The 18,537-nt window shown below is 35.5% G+C and overlaps 1 protein-coding gene across 3 annotated transcripts in view; it reads right to left on the bottom strand.

Annotated features, from left to right (window-relative positions):
* The window catches only part of Lipi (lipase I), a 42,076-nt gene extending 24,299 nt beyond the window's left edge, over positions 1 to 17,777 (bottom strand). Inside the window, exons 1-4 of one of the 3 annotated variants that reach the window (XM_048422901.3) lie at positions 17,604 to 17,777; positions 6,839 to 6,886; positions 4,332 to 4,717; positions 1,020 to 1,128 (exon numbers count right to left, since the gene is read on the bottom strand). In XM_048422901.3, the coding sequence (XP_048278858.1) occupies positions 1,020 to 1,128; positions 4,332 to 4,717; positions 6,839 to 6,886; positions 17,604 to 17,649 (589 nt within the window). In that variant the 5' untranslated portion in view covers positions 17,650 to 17,777. The remainder of the gene's footprint in view (positions 1 to 1,019; positions 1,129 to 4,331; positions 4,718 to 6,838; positions 6,887 to 17,603) is intronic. The other 2 variants (XM_048422899.3, XM_048422898.3) reach the window with 2 other exon arrangements.
* Positions 17,778 to 18,537: the final 760 nt, after the last annotated feature.

Genomic DNA, 18,537 nt, shown 5'->3' with positions numbered 1-18,537 from the left:
TTTCTCTACATTTTTCTAAAGTGAGAAACCTGTATTTTTGGTCTTTCAGACTTTTGCAATAGTGTGGTGGCAGAACAGTAGCAAGTAAGCACATGCATCAAGATGAGTAATTCTACCTCCCCTTTCTTTTATGAAATTTTATTAAGACAATGTTATCCTTCATTAATAATTGGGATTATTACATACCAGTAACATGCATATTGATAATTGCTTAATAAACCTGATGTAGACAAACAATAGGAATCTCTGCGAGCACCATGTCATTGTTGCCTTTAACAGTTAAATTTACTGTGTGAATCTTAGTGAACATGAGAATGTTTCAAATTTGAATAGCAACTGCTGATTTGTCTGGTATTCCAATGAATGTTTAAAAGAATTAAAATCCAACAGTGCTTATAAAAATGAACTATATAGCTAATTTTTTTAGCTAATAAATAAATATTTTTTGATGGATCAATTTTTTTCAATGTAGCTTTTGACATTTAGGTAAATCTATAAAAACATAATATTTGCTTTTCATGTTTACCATTATCACTAAGGAAGAATTAACAATCCAGTAAAAAGTAATATTTGAATATATTTTGTAGCAGTGTGATATGGGATTCCCTTCTGTGTGCTGTGAATATGTTTTATTGCCATTGGTTAATAAGGAAGCTGCTTTGAGTCAATGGCTTAAGAGATTAAAGTCAGTCAGAAAATCTGAACAAAGATGTAGAGAGAAAGAGTAGGCATAGTTGAGGAGGTGCCATTTTGCTGCTGAAGAAGAGAGATGCCCCAGAACATTACCAGTAATGGGTTAATTGAAAATGTAAGAGTTAGTTAGTAAGAAGCCTGAGCTAATAGGCCAAGTAGTGTTTTAATTAATATAGTTTCTGTGTGATTATTTCAGGTCTGGGAGGCCAGGAACAAACAAGCAGCCTCTGCCAACAGAGGTGTCTTCAGGTTTTAAACAGAATAAACTCTAGGGGGAAAATGTGCTTAAATGATAATTTGACAAAAAGAAAAAAAGATAGTTTTACCTGTGATTCTTCCAAGTTGACCATGAAATAGTTTTCCTACAAAACCACTAATATGAGCCCCTAAGCTCATACCTACAAAATGAAAATTATCAAGAGATGCTCCATGGTTCTGCAATTGAAAAATACAATGCAATGATTTTAATTTTGGCAAATCAAAATTATTTCTAATATACTGACACTCTGAAGTTCATTATTGACACTGACTTCATTCATTTGTGGGACATAAATAAGGGGCTTACAACTTTGAAAAAATGATAACTTTGTTCTGCTTGCATCCTGAAATATCTCTCTTTTCATTCCAGTAACATCATTCAACTTCAACTGTGAATTTAAGTTTTAATTATCCATAATGTATAGTGATATATTTAATACTTAATTATCACATTTAATGATCAAATTAAGGCATTTAATGAACAGCAGAATACAAGTGATAGAAGAAAGAATCTCAGACACTAAAGATACTGTAGAGGAAATAAACTCACTGATTAAAGAACAAAACAAATCCAAAAAATTCTTAACACAAAACATCCAGGAAATCTGGGACACCGTGAAAAGACCAAACCTAAGAATAATAGGGGTAGAAGAAGGAGAAGAGTTACAATTCAAAGGCCCAGAAAATATATTCAACAAAATTATAGAAGAAAACTTTCCCAGTGTAAAGAAGAATAATCCTATGAAGGTACAAGAAGCATACAGAACACTAAATAGACTGGATCAAAAAAAAATCCCCTCGCCATATAATAATCAAAGCACAGAACATACAGAATAAAGAACAAATATTAAGAGCTGCAAGGGGAAAAGCTCAAGTAACATATAAAGGGAAACCTATCAGAATTACACCTGATTTCTCAATGGGAACCATGAAAACCAGAAGGTCTTGGATAGATGTGCTGCAGAAACTAAGAGACCAAGGATGCAAGCCCAGACTGCTATTTCCAGCCAAGCTATCGTTCACTATCAATGGAGCCACTGTGGAAATCAGTGTGGTGGTTTCTCAGGAAACTGAGAGTCAACCTCCCTCAGGACCCAGCAATTCCACTCTTGGGAATATACCCAAGAGATGCCCTATCATACTACAAAAGCATTTGTTCAACTATGTTCATAGCAGCACTATTGTAATAGGCAGAACCTGGAAACAACCTAGGTGCCCCTCAATAGAAGAATGGTTAAAGAAGGTGTGGAACATATACACATTAGAGTTTTACTCAGCGGCAAAAAACAAAGACATCTTGAATTTTGCATGCAAATGGATGGAAATAGAAAACACTTTACTGAGTGAGGTAACCCAGACACAAAAAGAGGAATATGGTATGTACTCACTCATAATTAGATTCTAGCTATAATTAAAGGACATTGAGCCTATATTCATGATGCTAAGGAAGCTAAATAAGAAGGTAAAGCCAAAGAAAATCATATAGCTATCCTCCTGGATATTGGAAGTAGACAAGATTGCCAGGCAAACTTGGGTGCACGGGGGTGGAGGGTGGATGTAAGGGGAGATGGGTAGAGGTGTTTCCAGGTCCAAGGAGAGGGCGCCAGATTGTTCCTCGGGCAGCAGAGGAGAGGGTGCCTGAACTGACCTTGTCCCATAGACACACTGTTGAATATCTTGCATATCACCATAGAACCTTCATCTGGCGATGGATGGAGATAGAGACAGAGACCCACATTGGAGCACTGGACTTAGCTCCCAAGGTCCATATGAGGAGCAGAAGGAGGGAGAACATGAGCAAGGAAATCAGGACCACGAGGTGTGCATCCAACCACTGAGACGGTGGGACTGGTCTAATGGGAGCTCACCAAGGCCAGCTGGACTGGGAGTGATGAAGCATGGAATCAAACTGGACACTCTGAATGTGGCTGGCAATGAAGGCTGACTGAGAAGCCAAGGACAATGGCACTGGGTTTTGATTCTATTGCATGGACTGACTTTGTGGGAGCCTGGTTTGTTTGGATGTTCACCTTTATAGACTTGGATGGAGGGTGGAGGACCTTGGACTTCCCACGGGGCAGAGAACCCTGACTGCTCTTAGGACTGGATAGGGAGGGAGAGGGGAGGAGGAGGAGGGAAAAGGTAGGCAGGGAGGAGGTGGAAATTTTTAATAAAAAAAAAAAAACTAAAAAAAAAGAAAAGACACCCATTACACACCAGGAACTGAGTCTTATCAGCTCAGAATCCACCATTCCCTTGTTCTTAGTTCTCTTAGTCTGCAGGTATGGCTTTCTGTACAGAGCCAGTTTATGGTGTTTTTTTTATAGTGCCTCAAATGGAATAAGATACGAACCTGAATCAGTTTGATTATAAAATATATGCTAGCCTTCTTCTGTTTTTTCCTTCAGAGTATATCAATGACCCCTAATAGAACTGGTAAAAATATAAAAGCCACTCTTACTTTTGAAACGCTAAAATGAAGTGTTTGTATTTAAGGTGGGTTCCAGGATTGCAGGTAATGTAGAACAGAAAAAACAATCTAAAGTCAATGTGTGAACATCTGTCTGCCTCAGGTAGTCAGCTTTGTGAGTTCACTGAGCGTGTGTATCTTTTAGCAGACTCCCAGGGAGCTAATAGGAGTTGGTGATGGTCCACACTATACAGTGATGTCTGAAGGCTCATAAAACATTGTTGAACCTTCACTACTCTTGGAGAGCTAGAGGGGGACTTTGCCAGCACAAAGCAATTTTGTTCTTCAAACTCCTCAAAGCAATGTCCGCAAAGCTGAAGGGGTATTTCTCCAAACCACAAAACTATGGCTACTTTCCTCCCAGCTCCTATAAATCCTTTGTAAGCAAAATACCATGACTTTTCTTTAAATTCTCTTCCTAACTTGCACTTACTATGTTATGAAGACCCTGTTTATCAGTTAGAGACAGCTATAATTCAGGAAAAAGTCAATTATTCAGTTTTATACACTGTCAGTCTCCTTGTCAATTATTTTCTCCTCTTCTCTCTTGAGTCACAATACTTTTAAAATTGGAAATTCAAAATAATAATGCTCCTAGCAATGATGACTAAAAAATGCAATGAGATTACAGTAATGTCTACTCCCCATATAAGATCACTGATTCATACTGAATTCAGGATAGATAAGGTTTAAAAGAGCCTTAAATTTTTAATTGTTTAAAATAAAATGGTTTTTACATTAAAAATGTAAAATTAAAATATAAAATTATTTAGAGTGACAAAATATGGCTACAAAAATCACTATGTCTAATATAAAGTCTCAAATGTTTATGGAAAAGTATTAATTTTGTGATGTCACATAGCAACTCATATATTGCGTAGCATGTATATTTTAAAAGTTTCATACTTACCAAAAGATTTTGAATGGACACACTCAAACTCGCAGCCACCATCCTGGTGTTTTTAACAGCTCTACTGTAAAGGAAAGTTGTGGCACCATGGTTCCAGTCTACGACAATGAGATTCACATCTTCCTGTTTCAAAAATGTCTCAGTAAACTTCGAGAGCCAAGCTGGGGTGGATCCCAGCGGTCTAAATCCATGAATAATCCAGACTGTTTTCTTTGACAAGTTGAAACGGGCATTAAGTGAGTTATTAGATCCAAACAGTGGTTCTGCACAGTTTGAATTGTTCCTTGAATACATCATTAGACTTATCTTTAGTTTGGGGATAAACAAATCTTTTACAGAATTCATTGCATTTAATCTTGAGAATTCAAGACATTTTTTATTAGTCTCTGCAAAGAAAGAAAAGTCAGTATGAGTATTAGGGTAATATTGCAGTTTTATTGGTACAATATTGTTCAAGTGAACAGAATTCTATTTTATTGGCACTTTAACATAATCTACTGAGCAGCTACGATGCTAAAACTTACATTGGATCAAGCAAAAAGGCTTCCTGAGCTAGAAGTAATAAAATAACAACAAATATGACCAAATGTGATAGGTTAAAAAATGACAAACACTTTTCAAATAAAATAGAAAGTGTCAGTCTGAAATTATTCCTTTTACTAATCACTTGGGAACATCAACAGTGAAGACAGATAAACTTACTGTGAATCCTCACAAAAGCTTTAGAGAAGGGTACTTACTAATTAGAAAAAACTTAAGCTCGCCAGTACCAATATTAACACAAAGCAAAATAAAATGTGTCATTTTGCTTTTAAACTTAAAATAGTGAAAAATTCCTTCCAAGGCACATAATGCCAGCACTTGGGAACATGAGGCCGAAGTACCTCGAGGACATGGTTAGCCATAGTGACATAGCAAGAGCCTTAGAAGAAGAGAAAGTGGCGAGGAAGGGAGGACAGAGAAATAGAAGAGAAATCATCCCAACGAAATGGGTGTGTGTAGATATACAAGCACATATAAGTGAACGCTGAGAAAATGCAATGATAAAATGCCGTTTTGGATGTATTTTGTATTATGTTATGTGTATATATTATACACAAGCATTGAAATTATTTATTTTATGAGATTTAAATTAATAAAATAAACAATTGCATTAATTCTAAAGTTATTAATCACAGGCTTTTGAACAGTGGCACAAAGAATAAGACATTTTTATCTACCTACTATTATCTATCTTTCTATAATCATCTGGACATCATCTATCTATTCATCTACTCGTCTGTTCATCCTAGAAAGAAAAAAGCCAGAAAATGAAATAACTGAAAATGGTCAATAGCAGTAATCATTGTAAGGCAGTGATATAATGGCTGCTTTATATTTAGCTTTTCATAGCATTCCAGAATTGTGAATTATTGAATAAGCATAAGTACAAAATATTTTAATGGGAGCATAAATTTGTACTACATCTAGAACATTAATCTGGTAATTCTATTTAGTATTTGTCAAATACTTAAAAGGTACTAGTAAGCTTCATCTCAGCGATTCAAAATTTAGAAATTGATCGCAGGAAGAAAAGAACAAAAATATTATTTTAATATTGCACATAAGATAAAACACTTATAATAATTCTAATTTAGAACATACAGATGTGTAACTGTCACAGTAATTTAGAGGAAAGAAATCAGTCAAGGAGCTATAACACTTGTGCAACATTCCCAGGTTAACAATGGATATGAGAAGACCTTTGATCCTGCATACACAGTAAGTGCCAGAGATAAAGGAAGACATAGGGAGGGACATTTAGTTCCATGGTGGCTATGAACTTCCTGTGCTGAACAAATTGTGTGAGTCATATGCATCTGCCACATTTATCACCGGGTTTGGACAAGTATGAAATATAATCAGATAATCCAAAGAGCTGCGTGGTTACAAGCCCTGATAGACTTTGCCTCATCCTAGAAGGAGTCATGGGAAATTAACTAGTAAGATCTCTTTGATTTAAATAAGGGGGAAAGACCTACATCTAAATAGTCATCAGAAAAATATAGCATCTATTACCAGGTATAGCATTAATTGCTAATTTTTTTAAAGCATTCTTATTCAGAATAGAAGAAAACAATGTCATTTCAAAAGCAACAGAAAGAAGCTATTGAGGCAAATTTTAGAAGTTATAAAAAACAGGATCAGTTAAAGGACAATTGAAACTCCAGTTAAGGAAAAATACAATTGTGTAATAAACATTCAAATTATAAAATCATATCAGATATGGAAATTTCTTTCTGCAGGAACACATAATAGAGGAGGTGTTAACATTATGATGAGAATGAAGACAAAGAGTGGGGAGAAATTTAAACAAATTTAAATGTGCCACTGTTCCTTGATGAGAGTTACTTGGTGGGAGAAGAGAGAAGGCCTGTTTCATTAACTAAGGACATAATTGTAAGGCATGGTTTGCAAACTCAACAAACTCCCCAAAATGTAGAGAAAAATCACTCAATCAGACTCACCAAGATTTTTATACCCTCCATAGAGTTTCGATGGCAAATTTAAATATCCTAAAATATCAAGACAGAAAACTCAGGTTACAAAGAGAATGGTGATGAAATCAATCTTTCCTGTTAAAACAATTCATTAGACGGATAGAATTAAAGAGAATGAGAAGATTTTAAATGGGAATAATTGGGCACTAACAATCTTAGGCCTTATTCTAAAAGTTACTATTTACAAGTGATTGTTACACTCATTGATACCGTGTGTGTGTGTGTGTGTGTGTGTGTGTGTGTGTGTGTGTACATGGAGTGTGCACATAAATGTATTGGCACATACCCCTGTGTGCATTCTTGAGAACACCATTGCAAAGCACCAGAAACCTTTCTTTTCTACCCTCAATGTGACTGCCTTGTGACAGGATGGCTCACAAACCCACAAGCTAGTCATTTTCACTAAATTAACAGTCAAGGGAACTTTAAAGGTCCACTTGTCTCTGGCTGTTCACGCTGATGCTATAGACACTCACAGGTCTTCCCACCTGTTTTCATGGGCACTGACACATTTAGTCAGGGTATGGCCACCTAGAGCCCAGGTAGAAAAACCTAGGGACTCAGGTGCATGCTGTCTTCGCGGTGCCCACCGGACCTTTTGGATTTCGGAACTCCCATTCTTATAGTGTAAGCTTCCCCTCTTTATCCATTCAAGTATTTCTGTTACCCTTGAGCTACTCTGGTTCCTTATCATACCAACCTAATTCGCGACACTTGGCACCCTGCAGTAATCTTTGAAGTTTCCAGGAAGAAGATGGGGCCCTACAACAACAACTCCACCTGGTTAATATGACATCATGATGTTGATAGCACTATTACAAGACCTGTTTTGGGTACCAGCTGCACAAGACGGATCCGACTTGGTTAGCTGAAACGGTGCACATCTTTTGCAACATTCTGGCCAGACTATTTGCAATTTTACCAGACAAAATATTAATCTTGGAATTTAACCATCATTTACTTTCACAGTATCCCCTAGGAAGAACATCACCCCCATAACAGCTGGAAGCAATTTTAGAGGACGACGTCCCCTCTGTTATGATTTTTTAAAAATGCTACAAGATCCCCGGCAGCAGTAGGCAGCAGAAATGCTGTAGGTCCCTGAATGGTTGTAGCAGGCCATGTGGAGGCAGGCAGCAAACCCTGGGAGCAGCCACCCGACAGAGACTGGAGACAGCTGCTGGTCCCTGAGCGGTGGCTGGTTCCAGGCAGGGAGACACATGGCGGGTGGGCAGAAGACAGAAACATGGATGGACACGACATGTAGAATGAGGTTAAATATTTATTCAGGGAGCTATGGAGGGGAAGGCAAAAGGGGAGAAGGGAGGTGAGGGGGAAGGGAGAGAGAAAGAGAGAGAGAGAGAGAGAGAGAGAGAGAGAGAGAGAGAGAGAGAGAGGAAGAGCGAGACAGAAAAGGGAGGGAAGCAGAAAAGTCGGGAGAGAGGCAAAAGCGAAGCTGCCTGTCCAAGAGGAAGATGAAAAAGAGAGCGAGCTCAGGTGGGAAGCAGAAGATCAGCCTGCCTCAGCAGATGGGGGAGGAAGTGGGCGTGACTTGTACGAACAATCATAACACCCTCTCCCAACAAAGTTTGCCCTCAGGTTTAGGGACATCATTTAGGGATTGGTTATAATTGGTATATGGTTGTGGGATGGGGGAGGAATTTTATAGGCTCAGGGATCTTCTTGGAAAAAAAAGAGGAATAATTGGATGATGGGATAATAGATTGGTATTTGTGACATTGTTTTTAGACAATTATATTGGTATCGATTCTTGTATATTGATACAAAGTTAAATTATATTGAATATTGTATGCTTCTACCTCTGTTTGAAACATTATGCATTGACATATATATTTACCATATTGCAGTGTACACTACTACCTCTGATCAAGATACTTCTACATTGTTTACATTTGAAGGTCATTGTTCTTATTTATTACACAGTTGTTTATTGTCTTAGTCTTTAAGTTAGATAGGTATTGAGAATTATAGATCAATAGTCATCTATGTTTGTTATATTTATATTTAGGCTATGCTCTTTAGATACATGGAGATTATATTCAGTATAGATAGATAGTCTTCAACCTCTTCAAGGAGCTGTAGAAAATGGCCTTTAATCTAACTTAGAGTTCCGTGGTAATGAGACATAATCACTCCTGACAACACCGATCTATTCCCAAGAGAATATTGAGCACCAAAGACAATCACCTGGAGCCTTTCTTCTTGACAGAGCTGGCCGTTGGGCAAAGAAATGCCCATAACTCAACCACTGACAGAGATACAAAGTATCCGTAAATGGGTAAAACAGGACTGTCATATCCTGATAAGAGAGGGTAAGATAGTTTTGAAAAGTTTCTTGCCTTTGAAAATGGTATGTCAGTTATGTTAGGCCTTAGCCAAAGTTGGCTGCTTCAACATTGCAAATGAGACTTTGAGTGATTGCCCAGGTAGTCAGTTGTCTCTGTCATTTGTTGCACAATTGGAAAGTTTCTCAATTACACTTCCTGTTTACTCAAGTAATATTGCTTCCCTTCTTAGATTTTTGATGGAGTTAAAGACTAGATAATTGTAGTTACCTTCTCCATGATTTAGCCAAACTTAATTTCAATGCATTATTTAGACTCCTAGAAATAGAATGTTTAGTAAAACTTTTGTCATGTGTTCCTTGCTTAATATTGTTTACTGTTTGTAATTTTATATTTGATATCTGTTCCTATTTTATATGGTTGTATTGGGTTTGGGTTGATCTTGATTAGACAAAGGGGGGGGATGATGGGGAAACTATCAACTGATAGTTTCAACCAATCACATCTAGTTAGGATGTGGCCACCTAGAGCCCAGGTAGAATAACCTGGGGATGCAGGTTCATGCTCTCTTCACGGTGCCGGCCGGACCTATTGGATTTCGGAACTCCCATTCTTGTAGTTTCCCCTCTTTTACCTTTAAAGTATTCCTGTTACTCTTGAGCTAGCCTGGTTACTTATCATACTGACCTAATTTGCAACAGAGGATTCTAACTCAGATCCTAATGCTTTCAAATTAAGGATCATTACCCATTGAATTGTCTCCCCAGGCCTGATGTTGTCATTCTTTAGTAATATCTTAGATTAATAAAGACATAATTCATAAAAATTTATTTAAAATACTGAGAGTGATTATGAAAACAGATATTAATTTAACTTTGAATATTATATGGCAGAATTTCATAGAAAGTTAACATCACAAGTCATTCTTTTACTCTTGTCCATCCAACTCTTTTTACTCCGAAGAATGTAAATGAGAAGTATAGAAAATTAGTCCTCAATTGAAGGTATCACAAGATTTCTGTTTTTAACTCCAAAAATTGAAAGTACCTTAAAATCTGGGAGAAAATGTACCTTAATAATTAGGAGAGAGAGAGAAAGGGCAGAGGGAGAGAAAGAGAGAGAGAGAGAGAGAGAGAGAGATTCAGAGGGGAGAGGGAATTAACATGTAAGACTAGGTAATGCTATCAAATTTCAATGGATGCAAGATAGGGAGAAATTAAGTTAGTTCTATGTTTATTTTCTCCCTGCTGACTCAATTTCATAGTGACAGGCAGTGCTGTACAGTTGCTTAAGAAGAAAAGGAGCCTTTGACATTCGTTACCCCCATTGTGAGCTCTCTGAACAACAAAACCAATCCACCAGGAAAAATATATTCGCTTGGTGCAATCATAGCTTAACTGTTATGGGGGTAAAAGACTGTTCTCTCTAACTAGATTGAAGGAATTCATGCCTAAAATATAAACACAATACAAAATCTACAGGCCCAATCCTTGGGCTCTAGACGGGATCTTACCACAGTTGTTTGCAAAAATTGACAGGGTGGTTTCCAAACATCTATATTTATACCTAAAAGCTAATGCTACTCCAAAATTCAATCCGAAGTACAGCTCACAGCACTTAGAATAAGTGATGGTTGAGTGCTTAGGCATAAATAGATCATTTACCTCATCCCTTAATATGCAGGAAACAATAAGGAAAAGCAGATGGGTAGAATATAAGTCAAGAGGATAGTGAGAAGGGCTATGAAATACTGTTTTCAGGACATGCCACATCCAAGGTAACCATGCTGTGACCACAGAGGATTCAGCCTCCAAGGAGCCTGCTCTCAACTCACCTGTCAACAGTCAAGCATGGGTTAGAGGATCCTACCACTCCCTACTGAACGATGTCTGGACAGAGGCAGACATTTCCTTTACTTACATACCCATTGATGAACTCACCAGGCTCTGATAGATAGCTACAAACACATGTTCAAAGAAAAAGAGAAAAATAAATTTTATTTTACCTAATGAAACGGGATTGTTTCCTAAGTTGCATTAACAAGAATAGTAATATTCAGTATACGTATACCTGAAAAGCATGTGTCTAAAAACTATATATAAATGTAAAAGTATGTGTGGACTATGCATATAAAAAGACAAAATAGCAGTCATTTTCAACTTGGCAAACGAAATGAAGGTGTTTCATAGAAATCCAATATAACAGCAAAGTATAAAAGAAAAGATACATCATTAGCCATCCAAAATATGGAAATTAAAAAATAAGCCATACACACACACACACTAAAATGGTAAATGATAAAGACTAGTGGCCAGGGGAACATTATTGAGAATATAAAGCTATTTAGACTGTAGAAGGACATGGGAAAATGATACAATAATTTAGAAAACAGGTTGATAAAATTCTTACAGTGAAAATATGCACCTTTTTGGACCCTGACAATTCATATCTAGATGTTAACACTGACAACTGAAAACGTGTCCTCATAAAAGTATATCCAAGTTGATAGTACCTTGCTTTCCATAACAAACTAGTTTTGAAAGAACAGACAAGCCAATCAAAAAACACATGAATAACTGAGTTGTAGTCTGTGTAATTCATTACATCCCAATCAATAAATAGTAGTAAAGTACTACAATATAGATAATCATAGTAAAAAATATTATGTCAAGAAGAAGATATAAAAGGCTAGAAAATGAAAGCAATCATTTATATAAAATTCTAAAAAAGACATCCAATGTGGAGTATCAGAAAAGAGGTTTGGATCAAATGGAATCAGAGTAAGAAGGAAATCAATTGCAAAGGTCACAAGACATTTGGGTTTAGGGAAAAATTTTACATCACAATTGATATGATTCTCATGTATCTTTTAAAATATGATACACATATTTCTCAAAATGTATCAATATGTTCAGTTAAATCTGTACATATTCTGCATTTAAATTACACTTTGATAAAGTAAATTTTCCATGAATACAAAAAATAAAGCTTTTACTTATTTATTTAGGGTGGAGTCTCAATTATTTCCCTAGACCTAGAATGGTCTTGAACTTTAGTCACAGGGGTCCTCCAACCTCACCTTCATAAATTGTAAAATTTATGGGCATGTACTACTTCTTAAAGTCATCTTAAACTCTAAAATACCCCTAATATCAAACATACACACACATGCACACACATAAGCTACATACTCGGCCAATAACACAAATTCAAAATTGAGAATGATCTCCTGGAGAAATGTATACCATAACAAAAGACCTAGAGAGGATAATTTTAATTAACATTACTTTGCATTTAATTAATATTACTTTATATATTAGTTAATATACACACATACTTCAAATAGAAATGTGGCTTATTAAAATGATAAAATCCTAGCAGAGATTATCCCAGTAAAAGTAAGAAAGCATAAAGGCATCTACTTCCACAGTGTGAATTGTTCTTAACAATCGTAAGATTGTGAGTGTGACATTCACTTCTAGCTTTAAAATACTGGAATAATGGACTGGAGAGATGGCTCAGTGGTTAAGAGCATTGCCTGCTCTTCCAAAGGTCCTGGGTTCAATTCCCAGCAACTACATGGTGGCTCACAACCATCTGTAATGAGGTCTGGTGGCCTCTTCTGGCCTGCAGGCACACAAGCAGACAGAATACTGTATACATATCAATCAATAAACATTTTTTTAAAAAATACTGGAATAGAAACTGACAAACAATCAGTACATTTAGAATAACTGGTATAGGAAATAAATGATTAGGATTATGTAAGTAATAGGTTATGAACTATGATTTTTAAAATATCCAAAAGCAAACAAGTGGAAATTTCTATTAATATTTCCATAATTACATTTATATTTTCCAATTTTACTTATTTTTCTTTTGGAAGTTTTTCCCTATTCTAACTGATTTTTTTGTTGTTGTTAGTATGGTTTTTGAATTTTTTGGAGGTATTTGGGTTGTTGTTTGTAGCTTTGGGGTTTTTTGTTCATTTTGATTAGCTAATCATGAAGGCTCTTTAAGTCTATTGTAAGACAATCTGAATACCCAATTGGCCTAGGCCTAGGATTGGACCTCACGGAAGAACTTGTGCCTCAAGCTTACTTTTAGGAGTGAGTTACACACTAAGTGCCTTCAGTCTCTTGGGAGCTCAAGGGAAAAGGAATGCATCTAGTAATAAATTTTTAAAGTACTTAGATTCAGTGGCATTTGATACAGAACTTTAAGGAAGTGGGTGTTCATAAATTATTTTAAGCTAGTTTAAAAAGGGTGCTGCTAACGAAAGTTCACTGGTTCTTTTCAAAACAGAAGAAAGCAGAATAGAAGAAGAAAGATACAGAGGAAGAATTAGAGGAAGAGGAGACAATGACAGGAAAGAAAATAACAAGAGACTAGAATAAAGATAAGAAATAGAAATATGTACTCACATAATAAATACTCATAAAATAAATACTGAAGGGGACAGGTATTTTACATAAAAATAGAGAATTGATTGAACATGGAAATATATCATGGTCCAAATGTATACTGGATTGATTTTTGCCAAAACTTACACGTACAATGCAATTTAAGGTATGGCTTAGTGCCGTAAGGAGGAAGGGGAAATTTATGAAAAAGACAAATTAATGCTTGCCATAATGCAGATAATGAGGCCTGCTTAAAATGATTTTTGTGTTACACGTAACAAAGTCAAGCATGTGAAACTCAACACCTAAGATAAATAACACCTAAAATAAATGAAAAGAAGTAATGGATTGTAACAGTTCAATACATCTATATTATGTAAAGATCAAATCAGGGGAATTCATATACACAACCTTGCATTTACCACATAGTTATGGTGATAATAATCTAGATCCTCTTGTTGTCTTGTACCGCACAGTACATTTTTGTTGGTTAATGTTCACCTAATATTTAACAGATCAGACAGTTCACTCTTCCAGTACTGCTGGACTGTTGTATCTGTTGTAAGACCCCCTCCACCCTCACCCCTTATCCCTCGATGCTTCATGTAACCACCATTCCCCTTTCATCCTCCATGAGACAATTTCTTTTCTCATTTATTTCACTTAACTGGGTGGTTTTATTTTTCCCCATTGAATGGAAGAAGGAGACAGAAGTGCTCTCTCATCTGCTACTACAATCTTTGACTTCAAACTCATTCTCACTTGGCAATGGCTGAGGATGGATCACCTGCCTTGTGACTTTCAGGCTTGTATAAGCGAGAACACAGGAGGCCTGTAACTGTGTAGCAGAAAAATCACTGAACAATGCACACATCCTAGGAATACCTCTGGTCTTTCCTTCAAATTCTACTCTATTCTAAATGGTCTGCAAGAAAAACCCTCTCTGGTTTTCAGTTCAGAAAATAAAATGAAAAAATAAAATAAAATGGACTTTTATCATAACTACAGTGTTAGCTATGACTCCCGATTCCTTTGCAATCACTGCATGTAAGCCCTGCCTTGTATTTATTTAGCATTTGTCCCTTCAGTGTTTAAGTAAAAAAAGTGAAGTACAAGATCAAATGTCTCAAGGTCACACATAAGGGACCATAGGAGGAATTGGAGCAGAGAGAGAGATGAAAGTGATACAGATACGGTACCCATCTATAAATTGTCTCAAAAAGGAAAGAAACACAAATATGCAAATATATATGTATATAAATACATATATATGCACAAATACATACATTTGAATTGTGTAGATGAAAATAAATTCATAGTGTTTAAACAATTTCATAATGTTTGGTTGGCAGTAAGTTATACATTGTAGCAATACCACAACTGAGTGTAGAGATATAATGTTTCCAGGGGGAGGCTGTATGATTGAACTGTTCTGTACTTGGACAGAGAGATGTTAATCACATTATAAAGGGAACTCTTTCTAAAGTAATGTTCGAAGACATTTCTACTCATCCTGAAGGGGAGAACTAAAGGTTTCCCTGGATCATTATTAAAATTCAGTTTTCTCATGGAAAAATTGTGGTCTCTGGGTTTTTGTCATAATATTCCAATTAAAATTTACACATTGCCTCTTGGGAGTGCAAGAATGAGATGGGTGCTGTATTCACGTGCAGGACAGCAGTGCTCAGTGTGTGAGCTAGTAGATACAAAGGAAGGGATATACAAGAGAGAAGGTGTGAAAAAATTTAATATAGCACTCATGCATGCAATACTAAAAAAATTAAATTAACAAAAACAATGTGCATTTTAACAAAATTACTATTTAAACTATACAGAACAGGGCAAGGTTTATAATTTTAGAAAAAAATGACTCTAAATCTCTATGTTTCAGTTTTTTCTGCTATGACATGGGAAAAGAGAACTGAATTAATCTGTTTTCAGCTTGTCTCCTACAGGACTAAAACAGGAATTCACAAACTCTGTCAGGAAAGTCAATCTAATAATAGCTTCATATTTTTAAAGTAATGTACTTATTCATATTTTATGTTCATTGATGTTTTACCTGCATGTATGTCTGTGTGATGGTGTCAGATTCCCTGGAGCAGGAGTCACAAATGTGAATTGCCATGTGGATGCTGGGATTTGATCTCAGTTCCTTGGGAAGACCAACCAATGCTCTTAACTTCTGAGCTATCTTTTCAGCCTCAACTTTTATAATTTTAAATGAATAAAAAAATATACTGGCCATATTTTTGTGATATTTAAAAATTATAGCTAATCCAATAGATTAAATAAAGATTTATTAACAGAGCCACACTGGTCTATTTTCATTGAGTCTAATGCTGCATTCAAAGTCAGATAGCAGAGCTGAAAAGACACATTGACTCTATGATCCACAAACTTCACCTACCTATTATCTGGCCCTTACAGAAATATTTTCCTATTCTTACTACAATAATAACATAAACAACAAAAATTGCAAATTTTGCAGTTAGCAGCTCCAGTAAAAATATATGTACATGTAATTTGAATGCACATGTAGATAAATACCTTTATTCAATCTGTTTAGCTACCTTTCTGCTTGCCTTGTAATATATAAATACTTTTTAAATGTTTTGCTCATTTTCCTTTTGTATAGAGAAGACCGCATCAATGATGTTCAGTGTTGAGAAGAGAGATCAACTATAGATAGCATAGAGCAGAATCTCCCATGAAGAAAGAAAAACTGTGTACAAGAGGAATGAAAGAATAGCCCATTGAAAATCCAGCAAAATCTCTTAATCGAGTGGAGAATTTTTAAGAAACTTAAGTCTACAAGTGTTAAAATTATGAAAGTCTTTAATTGTTACATTCCCTGTTAGCTAATATCTAAAAGTCTTGTTATTTTATTTTAGCAATAATCACAAATGAACTAAACTTTTGACAGAAACAAAAAAGTATTTAAGAAGTTTAATTTCATTTTCCCTATTGAAACACAGGAAACTGGCTAATTCTAGTCAAAACAATAATCTCTGGAAGTCTGCACCAAAGTGTGCAAACTATGATATCAAAATAACATTGAACTATGATATTAGATAATAACTATGTCTCTAACTTGCAAGTCAAGATGCTGATACCAAGTATCACAAACTTAAAATGTCTTTTTAAAAAGCACCCCAATGCATAAAATTTACAACATAAACTATGCACTATTGCCTAGTTTTTAAAACACTTATAAGAACTATGATTGGTTCAAATATTTAAATAAAAACAAGAGCAAAATATTAATTTCTACTTGATGTGTAATGTTTTTTAGAGTGCATAGTCAAGAATTTATAAAAGACATTTAAAACCTAAAGAAAATAATCTTTTACAAAATTCCACCAGAGGGCTATAATTCATTTCGACTTAATGAATTTGCTACTGTTTTCATTTACTGGAACTGGAATGGCTTGTTCAGCCGTAACCAACAAGTCATTCTCGTTCATGCTAGAACAAGAAGTTCTCCCATGAAGGAGAAAGTCATATTACTAACATTAGAAAGCTTTATTACCATGAGCAGCCAACAGAAGGATTACAGTTCTTGCCTACATTAGAGAGTTTGAGACTTCAAAAAAATTGTCGATCTGTATTGATAATTTTGTTTTGCATGGTAGACTACCTATTCAATGACTTTCTTCAAACTTAAAACTTTTCAAACAAATGAAACGAAAGCAAGATATATAGTAAGTCATGATTTTCAAACCTTGAATTAATTCCTTATTACTTAATTACTTTTTATCTTGAATGTTTCTACTTTTTCCCTATTTGAGTATTTGTTCTCTAGCTACTATTCTTCTGACAAATTAACACAACATAGAGCTCCAATTTAGCAAACACACACACACACACACATAAGTGTACACACATACCTCCTTAATAGCAATCTGGTTTGGTATAAATATCATAACCAGCAAATTATTCATACTATAATGGCATAACAGAATATAAAACATTAATTATTTTATAAGCATTTTAATGATAAGTGATTAATAAACATCTTACCAAATCTTATCCAGCACATCAAACACAGGAAAATGTATATTCTCATTTGGAATCAGAAACTGTAAAAGAAACACAGGAATTCACCAAAAAGAAATTCTGTGCTCATTAAGGTTCTTGTTGGATAGGAAGGTCTCCGTTGATCGAGCTTTCTTGTAAAAATGACTCTTGCTCCTCCCTCTCCATCTGGAAGAGATGAGGAAGTGTGATGTCTCCCACTGGCTTGTGTTGGGAGATGATTTGAAGCCTGTAGTAACTCACAAATGTTCAGCTACACAAGTAGGACTTAAGGGAATGGCAAACCTAATTGTAGATGTCTTTACCCCTTAACCTCAGGATTTTAGAAGTGGCATGGGAGGATACGTTTGTGGAAAGCATAGAAAAAAAATATGTTAGTAGAAATGCCAGAAATGGAAAGAGTCAGAATAAGTTGTGTTTTATCATCATTTTGATTATAAACTAAGCACTTTACAGAGCTAAAAGTCAGTAACAAGATCCACACCCATGAAGCTCTTCAGCTTTTTGTGTATGTCATTATGCATCTAAAACACAGTGGCTATTTTAAAATGTTGATTCTAGCTTGTCTCTTGAAGCCAAAATCTGAAAAGGAAAAATAGTTTTGCTTTTAATATGAAAAACAGTTAAAAATTATCTCTGTTTTTCTCTTTGCATGCTTGTTTAATTTCCCTTTGTCTCCTTTCCCAGCAAGAATGTTGAGGAGGCAAGGATAAGCAATACCTGTTCCACATACACAGATCACAAGTTCAAAACAAAACTGATACTTAGAAAATACATATCTTGGGAACGTTTCAACTATACAAGAAAAAAAGCACTGTTTTATTTAGATCAATCAACAGACACTAACCTGAAGCCTGTAGATATGCTTTAGAAATTCCTCAGCATGAGATACTCATTTTAAAATTGGGACTGCTGACAA

The sequence above is a fragment of the Myodes glareolus genome, chromosome 2 (genome assembly GCF_982192425.1).
Source record: "Myodes glareolus chromosome 2, mMyoGla1.1, whole genome shotgun sequence".
Lineage (NCBI taxonomy): Eukaryota > Metazoa > Chordata > Mammalia > Rodentia > Cricetidae > Myodes > Myodes glareolus.
This window is presented reverse-complemented; position numbering and strand designations above follow the sequence as displayed.